Source organism: Poromitra crassiceps, assembly GCF_964638095.1.
Source record: "Poromitra crassiceps genome assembly, chromosome: 16".
Classification (NCBI taxonomy): domain Eukaryota; kingdom Metazoa; phylum Chordata; class Actinopteri; order Beryciformes; family Melamphaidae; genus Poromitra; species Poromitra crassiceps.
In genome coordinates, this window is record NC_139645.1 from 41,286,985 (window position 1) to 41,297,219 (window position 10,235).

The 10,235-nt window shown below is 43.4% G+C and overlaps 1 protein-coding gene across 1 annotated transcript; it reads left to right on the forward strand.

Moving 5' to 3' along the window:
- Positions 1-3,203: 3,203 nt before the first annotated feature.
- Positions 3,204-4,616, forward strand: LOC310791646 (E3 ubiquitin-protein ligase TRIM39-like; the record flags this gene model as incomplete). Its single annotated transcript, XM_083653299.1, has 1 exon — positions 3,204-4,616. One exon carries the CDS (start codon positions 3,204-3,206, stop codon positions 4,614-4,616), a length of 1,413 nt encoding a protein of 470 aa, XP_083509425.1.
- Positions 4,617-10,235: the final 5,619 nt, after the last annotated feature.

Consider the following 10,235-nt stretch of genomic DNA (forward strand, 5'->3'; position numbering starts at 1 on the left):
AGTTCCCATCTTCGAGCCTTGCAGACTCAGCTATCAAGTGCTACAGCGTTCCTAGTTATCGAGACTTCAGCTTACCAAGTGTGCCTTGGACATCATGGGCTCTATTCTCCCACAGGCCATCGGCGCTATTACGGGCCTTAACCGCAAAAAAACGTGCCTTGCGCCTGTTTCGGCAAGATAGCAATAGGCTTTAGGCTGCCAAATGCGCTTTAGGCCGAATGGGCGTGGCGCAGTCCCAAAGTGGGCGTGTCGGCGCTAAATACCAGCCTAGTGATATCTTGGGACCTGGCGTACATTTAGCGCTTTGCGCTTTTGAAAAGCAGGCCTATTCTGTGCCTTCACTGCCTCTTCTCTGTCACCCTTCTCTCTCTCTCTCTGAGTTCCCAGCATGCATTGTGTTTCTCCATTTCGCTACTAAATAGCAACCAAATGAGCCAAAATAGATATAAAAGGTAGTTCTAAATTAATGTGTAATGGTAACACAGCCTGCCATTGTCAACATTTCAATATTGGACCAAATAAAACATCGAAATGAAAACACCACCCTATGTGAAACATATATGTCCTCCTGGGGCTATATATACCCCTTGTCGAGTTAACGTGATTTAGAGAAGTAACAGCGGAACGCGCTTCTAATGGCATCTGCTATACTGTGATGTCCCTCCAATAACTTGGCCCTATTTCACATTTAGTTTTACAATAAAAACACATTTATGCAATGACTTGACATAATGTAGGCTATATTTATGTGCATCATCCTTCCTGCAGCAGGCAAGAGAAAATGATATCTTTCTGGACAAACTTTCACCAATCTAATAGGCTATATTTTTCTAGCTGATGCATAGAACATTATTTTCACTTTGATCTTGCTATAGTGTAGCGTATTTACATGCTTGCAGTATTTAAACTGCAGTTAGATTGGTTTGAGAAGCATCATAATATGGAATAATAGCCGATATATGGAGACAGACGGGATGAAGGGAGGTGGGGGGGGGGGGGATCAGAGGCTTGGGTTTCGTCTGGTTTTGCGGGACCAGTGGAATTGGAGCTAAAAAGGCAAGCGTGCCATTCGTTTATTGCACTTATCCAATGAGCATGACAGTGCATAATTTTACGCCTAAAAGGCGTGGTTGTAATGCTTTGGGCTGCATCTAGCGCCAGCACGACGATATCAAGTGCGCCTGTCCACGCCCACTGCTTTGATCTGCGCCTGCCGCTCGGCCTAGAAACTGCGCCGATGCAACGATAGGGCCCCAAGTATCCGCACGTAAATCCACCAGTCTCACAGCTCGCCTAACATCTATAGGCTATGGTTTATGTCCCGCCAAAGAACTTATTGATAAGAAGCGCTGGCGAGGGACAATCGCACACAAGAGATGCGCCATTTTGGAGACACCCATGACGATGACACCACGCAAAAGAGGCGATTTTCGGGCCAAAATGGCGGCAGCGCTGATCTAACACTCGCTTCTTTCCTTCCATATTCTTTGTTACTCTTCGACGACTGCACACGTCAAAACGTGCTAAAACATTTATATTATACAGTCTATGGCTAAAACACACATCTATCCATAACTAGATGTTCGCACAGTCCCTAAAACAGAAACAAAACGTAACTTTAGGGCTCATGATTAACTCATTGAGTGCCAGCCACTTTTGGAAAACGGATGCTCCCAGTGCCAGCCCTTTCAGAGCGTTTTCAGTGATTTCTCGAGGCCCACAGAATATTGTGTGATATTACTATGTAAACACTGAACACGCCCAAAGAACGATGAGACTATCTTGTATCATCAGCAAAAAAAAGTTTATTGATATCATTTTCCGTTCTATAGTTATGAGCAGTAGAAGATAGGTTGGTTTCAGCAAAAACAGATGTTTCAAACTAGAAGCTGAGATAATGAGCCTTTTGTGAAATGAGGCATTTCAAGCACATCACTGACTCTGAAGCTAATATTTTCTGATGTAGTGACACCTCAAAAATAATTTCCTTCAATAAAAGAGCGAAAACAAAGGAATTTTGATGGCAAAATAATATGTTTTAGCTGCAACCAGCAGCGCTGGCCCCTGCGTGCGCAGACCCTACACTTTCTTGCTGGTCTTGATTTACTGCTGGTGGGCATCAGATATTCTAGCTTGTGTTTGCCAATCTGTCTGTCCATCGAGCCTGCTGTCTGGGTCGGTGTTGTATGGTGCCCTGCGTGCCCCACCCCCCTCAACTGCACACTCCTCCTCCGTGGGAGTGTCTCTGGTGGCTCTCTGCTGCGTTTGCTCTGCACTGAAAAGTGCGCTACACCCAGTTTTTTCACAGCGTTCCGCCGTTTTTGTCGCCGGCTCCCAGCGCTTCCAGCTGAGAATAATGTAACCTTTTCTGGCAACTAATCATGTGGAGGGGCTATCGCAGCGGAGACGGAGGGGCTCAATTGTGGGAGCAGCTAATGTTATGCTTCATGCATATCGATGCATACCGATGCGGTTTCCGTTTCCCCATGACTTCTTCTCTGTTTTTTCCTCACCTTTCTCTAATCTGGAGAGCACTGTCGCCACCTAATGGGTCCGTAAAATAGCTTATATACCTTCAACATCCCCCATATTTTTACAGGAGATGCATCAGGCTTTGATCCACGTCCCACCGTCAAAAAACGCAATTGACGACTTTAGTCGTCATTGGCACTCTACGTTACTATTTGAATTGACGACGATAGTCGTCATTGGCACTCAATGAGTTAAATACAAACAAACCAAGGAGGAAAAGCCAGAAAGTGCTTCACACTGCTGCAGTCATCAGTAACTCTCATAATGTTGTCTGTGTTCTGCGTCTGGACCGCACTCGCAGATAAAGTTTAAAGAATCGTGCTTAATCCAACAAGATCATCTCACGGGAAACACTAACGTTACAGCTGGCATTCCTTGGGAATTCTGCGCGTCCTCAACGTTGTGTCAGGAATATAAACAAAAGCCGTATAGCCAATCGAAACTCGGTATGCAAATACAAGAATGGTTCTACCATTAACCTTGCTAAACAGTGTTAAAGCGAAAGTGTCCCCGAGTTATCATTACTGTGTTATAGATTTAGAAATACAAATATGTGTTTCATTTCCATGATGCTGTGTATTATATTACAAAATAAAATACGTTGCCTTTTGTTCATCATTTATTATATATGATCTCTGTTTTGTTCGTTTTCAGATTCACTCGGAGAGAAAATGTCTTGGAGACAAGAGGAGCATCTCTCCTGTACTGTCTGCTGTGACATCTTTAAAGATCCTGTCATCCTGAAATGTAGCCACAGCTTCTGTAAAGCCTGTCTGCAGAGATGGTGGACAAGGAACCAAATGCGTGAGTGTCCAGTTTGTAGGGCTGCATCTTCAAGAAAACCACCACCATGTAACTTGGTGTTGAAGAACATGTGTGAGGCCTTCTTACTGGAGAGAGATCAGAGAGCTTCAGCAGAGTCTGAGCCTCTCTGCAGTTTGCACTCTGAGAAACTCAAGCTCTTCTGTCTGGACCATCAGCAGCTTGTGTGTCATCGCTGTCTGGATTCAGACACACACAACCACCACAGAATCAGATCCATTACCATCCATGAATCTGCACGCCATCACAAGAACAAACTCCAGGAATCTCTGAAGACCTTAAATGAGAAACTGCAGCTCTTTAATAAAGTTAAAGGAAACTGTGATCAAACAGCAGCACACATTAAGGTCCAGGCCCGACACACAGAGAAGCAGATTAAGGAGGAGTTTAAGAAGCTTCAGCAGTCCCTTCAAGGGTTTCTACAAGAGGAAGAGAAGGCCAGGATCAATGCACTGAGGGAGGAAGAGGAGCAGAAGAGTCAGACGATGAAGGAGAAGATTGAGGGTCTGAACAGAGAGATAGCAGCTCTTTCTGACACAGTCAAAGCCATAGAGAAGGAGCTGAGGGCTGAAGACATCTCTGTCCTGCAGAACTACAAGGCTACAGTGGAAAGAGTCCAGCGCTCCCTGCTGGAGGATCCACAGCTGGTCTCAGGAGCTCTGATAGACGAGGCCAAACACCTGGGCAACCTGAGCTTCACAGTCTGGCACAAGATGGGGAAGATGGTCTCCTACACCCCTGTGGTTCTGGACCCAAACACCGCCCATCCAAAACTGATCGTCTCTGAAGATCTGACCAGTGTGAGCCGTGGAGAGAGACAGCAGCTTCCTGACAATCCAGAGAGGTTTGACATGTGTTGGAGTGTCCTGGGCTCTGAGGGCTTTAAGTCTGGATATCACTGCTGGGATGTTGAGGTTGGACACTGTACAGGCTGGAGACTGGGTGTGTTCGTAGAGGGTCAGAGGAAGGGATTCGCACTGTCTGCATTATGGAGAATACGTTTCTTTACTAATGGTAAATACAGTGCAGTCTCTCCATCAGGTATAGTCACTGATCTCACAGTGAAGAAGAAGCTCCAGAGGGTCAGCGTGCTTCTTGACTGGGACAGAGGAGAGCTGTCATTCTTTGATCCTGATACTACCACCCACATACACACCTTCAGACATCCCTTCACTGACAGGCTGTTTCCTTTTTTTTCCACTGTGGAAGATGGAAACACTCTGAAGGTAATACCAGTGAAGGTCTCTGTTAGACCCAGTTAGAGAGAGAGAGAGAGAGTCTGTGTGTGTGTGTGTGTGTGTGTGTGTGTGTGTGTGTGTGTGTGTGTGTGTGTGCGTATGTGTGTGTGTGTGTGTGTGTGTGTGTGTGTGTGTGCGTGTGCGTGTGCGTGTGCGTGCGTGTGTATCTCTCAGTGAGGACAAGCCATTGTCCACCATGACAGGAACCTTCTGCACAGTGAACTCACACACCTAATTTTGATTTTAAGTTGTATCAGTTTGGCTGAGAACAAAAATCCAGTTTATTCGATCTAGTTTCATTTTGAAATAGATATATTTTTGTGTGTGTGTGGGTGTGTACTTGGCCAATTCCCCCTGTTTTCCCAGTCGTTGGTCCACCCCCTCTGCCGATCTGGGGAGAGTTGCAAATGCTTCCTCTGATACATGTGCAGTTACAAGGACTTCTCACTGACACCCCAGAGTTTCACCGGCAGGACGTAGCGTGTGGGAGGATCACAGGGGACAGGCCCCCCGACCGACCAGTGCAGTGACCAGGACACATACCCTTTAGCCCGTTTCCCAGACAATTAACCAAGCCGGAGGTAACACGGGGGCTCGAACCTGCGAGCCTCTGGTAGGTAGGCAGGGAATCTATTGCTGCACGCCCCGGACTACCTGTTTATTTTATTTTGTATTATTTTTATTATATATATATTTTTTGGGTTACCTGTTTATGATAAGTAGAAACAGAGCACACTGAACTGGCATCACTCATCTCTACCGTGCCTCTGGCTTGCCCTCGAGGTCTCACCCTCTTCTCAGACACAGCTTGGTCGCCACGCGACCTCGCCCACTCTACTGGCATGCTCTTTGTGCATGCACAGTTGAGCAAGTGAACAATTCTGGGTCGTGCCAACTTTTTGCCCAATTATATTAGTAGGATGTTTTAAAAGCATCAGATTGTTTTGACCTTTTTCTTCTTTTTGTGAAGAAACGTGTTAAAGAGATGATAGTTCAGTTTGTTTGAAGTGGGGTTGTATGAGATACTTGCATACTGTCAGTGTACTACATGCAGTAGAATGCAGCTGGCGCGCTCCCAGTTTGGAGAAATGGAGACCAGCTGCGCACCTGCCGCACCTGGCTACAGTGAACATTTCAGCTAAAAACAAGAAGTAAATTACATCTTTTCAAGTCAACTTGGCATCTCAGGGCTTGTGGAGAGTTTGATTATGCCAGGTGAGCAGTATAGAAGGATTTTATGTATTTGTTTCCGGGTTTTTTTTTTTTACATTTTTGCTCATGGCCCCTTCACACTCAGCACACAGCTCTACTTGCCTGACGCAGCCGGTCTCAATTTCTCTAAACTGGGACCGCGCCGGCTGCATTCTACTGCATGTAGAACACTGACTGTATGCAAGTACCTCATAGGACTCCACTTCAAACAAACTGAACTATCCCTTTAATGGCGTTGGATGGAAATTCTTTAACTTTGGAGACAAAGTTTATTATGTTATTGTTAACAATAATAATACAGTTATAAGTATTTTGTACTAAGGCCCTGTTTACACAGCAATGCTCCCTGGATAAAACGGCAAACTTTTTTTTTGTTAGTTTGTTAGTTCCTTCCTTTTACATGGGAATGTCGTTATTGGTGCCTGAAAATGCAAAAAAGTGAAAACAGTTTCCCAGAGTGGAATTCTTGATAACGGCCTGTTGCATTTAAGGTATAATTTTATCGGCCTGTCATATTGGCAGAAATGTTTGTTTCAGCCGCTATTTTCTTTTAAAGCCAAGTTGGATCTCTGTGGTCCTGCAATTCTTCAAAGAAAAAGAAATAAAGAAATGTTGGTTCTTCAAGTTCAGCTATTTATTAACCATGCAGCACACTCAGTTACTATGGAAGCCCATAGCTGACTCTATTCAAATGATAATTTAAACTTGAAAATGGTAATGTAATTCCTCAATAACATTATCATTTTCAACACATGTGTGTGTTATTTCAGTAAAAATGAAAATGAAAATGGAATAATCCAATTTTCATTTTCATTTTCATATACTTGTAAGGGCTTTCTATGACTATATAAGAATTAAAATGACAAGCTGTTTGACATTTAATTTTCAAAGTCCATAGCCCGCTCTACAATGGACTATATTCAAATGGTAATTTAAATTTGGTAATGAAAATGCAATCCGAAAAATGCAGCCTAATTTTCCATCTCTGCAAGCATTAATTAAGTCACAATTCAAATTAAAATGCATTTTTGTAGAAAATGTCAAATGATAATTTAAATGGTATTTGACATTTCATTTTAATTTAGTCATACTGCTTTTCAATGGACTATATCAAACTTGTAATTTAAATGTGGAAATGTAAATGCAATCCAAAAAATCCAGCCTAATTTTCCATCCCTGCAAGCATTATTTAAGTCACAATTCAAATGAAAATGCATTTGTATTTGACATTACATGTTTGACATTCGACATTACATTATCAAAGACTGAACATGCTTTGCAATGTACTCTATTCAAATGAAAAACAGCAAAACAGCGCCTCCCGTGTATTGCAGGTTCACTTCGTGCGTTATCAGTGACAAAATTCAATTGGAAATGGCAAACTGTCAGGCCGCTCGTCAAGGCGGGTCTTCAATTGGGAGGATGTCACTCATTGGCTACTTTCAGGCTGCCCCAGTTGACCGCGGAAGTAAACAGACCCACTTCTGGTCTGTCGCCTTCAACCACCGCAGTCAGGCATGTAATGTGCGTTTTTGTTCATATTTAAAGAAGAAACAGCATTATTTATCGGTGCATGGTGTTCATACCGCGGAAAAGTTAAAAACAAGGTGAATTTTGCCATTAGGAAGGAAGACACGAGGCGGATTGTTTGCTATGGTTACCATGGTAACGTTACCCTGGAGTTCAGATGCACTTGGGTCAGACAACAGTACAGATCAGGCATCAAGAGCAACAAGCTGTATGGGTCACATTAAAACAACCCAAACAAACAGGAGAGCAAAAATAAACATGAGAAAACTAACCGGCCACTTAATTTATAAGAAAGGTCGAAATGTAAAGTCGTCATTAAGTCCCTTAGGTTGCATACTATTCAGTTGGTCAATCCAAAACATCTCTCTCTGTGACAACAGCTTGGGCATACACCTGTATTACTCAGTGGTGTATAAAGTACTCAGAAACCATACTTGAGTAAAAGTACAGATACTTCACCAGAAAATGACTCAGTGACCCATTAAAATATTACTTGAGTAAAAGTCTTAAAGTAGCTGATTTTTTCTGTACTTAACCCATTGATACCTGATGCAGCATTTGAGTGTGTATCCCTTTAAGACCGCGAACCGTGTTAACGCAGTTTGCGGTCTTAAAGGGATACACACACAAATGAGGGATATACACACAAATGCTGCATCAGGTATCAATGTGTTAAATATCAAGTGTTTTTTTGTTGAATGTACTTAAAAGTATTGAAAGTAAAAGTACAAGTAAACCCTGTAAATAAAAAAGCAAGCGGAACAAAAATTCAGAAATGGTCAGGTTGCCTTGGTGACTAGACTACACCACACTCTGTACCTGGTCACTGATGCCCAGCTAGGTCAAACACTTGGTTGCACGGGATGAATGAATGACAGTCTCTAGGTCATCAACAGGTCTCTGTCTCTAACCACTGCAGTGCAGAGATGTCAGGGGGTGGAGGCAGGAGCACCTTACCACATCCCTCCCAGACTGATGCAGCATTTCAAACATGGCATGACAATGGTTTGATGTTCTTTAGTGACCACTAGATGGCAGCGTTGCTTCATTTGAAATTCTCCGACAGGGCCATAATAGAGAGGTCCAGGGATGACGTATTTTTGTAGGCTGAATGCGGAAGTCCCGAACTTCCTGGTTCTTCACTGTTTCTGTCTATGGGATTTTTGAATGGGTTTTTGGCGTGATGCTTCAAATAATGTCTGTGGACAACGCAAGTTTAATCAAACGCGAACCAAGGTTCAGCGGGATAATCTTCACACATGAGGACCACTTTCATGAGTTTTGTAGCGTAAATGCGAGCCCTAGAAGTAAAAAGCTCATGCTAAGCTAATCCAGAACTACACACTGTCGCATAGGCTTCCACGTCACGTCAGCACTCAACCTGGACTGTTGTTGGATGTGTGCACTGATTACCTCGGGCTGAACGGGGCTGAACCAGGTGAGGGAAAGAGCATTTCTGTGTTCGCCCTTTGAAGTGGTGACGTTATTGACGTATATATCCACATCGACTCAAAAGTGTAGTCTCATTTAGCCGTTTGCTAGCTAGCCGCCCGTTTAACGGCATGTAAAAGCTTCAAAACTCATAAAAGTGGTCTTCATGTGTGAAGATGATGTTACTAAACACTGGTTCGCGTTTGATTAAGCCAGCGTTGTCCAGAGAGATTATTAGAAGCATCGCGCCAAAAACCCATTCAAAACTCCCATAGGCGAAAACTGTGAAGAACCAGGGCTGTTAGCATCGATGATTTCCGGACTCGTTACTGGACCTCTCTATACACCGAATACACCCTTCTTTAGACACCTCCAGGCCCACAGTTTGGCCAGAGAACATGACTCACTTCCTGTCCTGAAACGGTTTGACCAGAGAACACTGCCCACTTCCTGTCCTGCTGGAAAAGAGTGTGTTGGACATCATAATGGACTGGGACCCAGATACTAAGGGACATGTTTCTAAAATATAGATTTCCCAAGGTATCAGTTTGTCTTCTTTGGACAAAACAAAATGAGTCTGGGGAGCAAGACTTAAAACATCAAGCTCACTGAAGAGATGTGGGAAGCTTCCATCTCATTCACACCACTTCCCTCTGTCATAGGCATAGCCTTATTCTAAGTGTTACATCGTTTACATTATAGACGGTTTTAACTTGACAACAAAAACATTCTAAATTGAACCCCCGCTCACTTCCTGTTACAGTGTTTGCTATGGACATAAAAGAAAAAAAAACATTCAAGTGCAGGACTGACCATTCCGTGAAAACCGTCTATATGAGACTGTCCACATTCTATCCCAGTGTGGAACCTACTTGTATCAGGTGCCACTTGGAGCCAGCTACAGTCGGACACATGTTTTGGGAGGGCCCTTCTTTGATTACATTTTGGGGTTGTATCTTTGAGGCCTTCTCATACATTTGTCATAAAACCATTGAACCCAATCACTGCTATTTTTGGATCTCCTGGTCAGGGCGTAGAGTAGACATCACCACACGCCAAGCTAAAGCCCATCATTCACAAGTTGGAATAAATAAGTGTTCTATCCTTAATTCCATAGATAATCTTATAGCAGATGTAAGTCCCGTCAGAAATTCAAGGACACCTGACCTCTCCCCCCTTTCCAGACTTCACTCATGATACATCTTTTCAGAAATGACAGAACAGATTTCTTCCCTCTCATTCAACGATCCTTTTAGGAATGGGTGATGATGCTTCAATAACCAAGGATTATTTGGCTGGAATAAACCCACACCTGTGTCCTTGTAAATGAGCCTGTCTGTGATTAATACATTAAAGTACACAGTCATCTGTATTGAGATATTTGGGTATGTATTTTTATGTGTACGAGTATGTGTATGTACATATCTATTTGTGTATTTTGCACTAAACGTCTGACTATTGAGTGGTCCC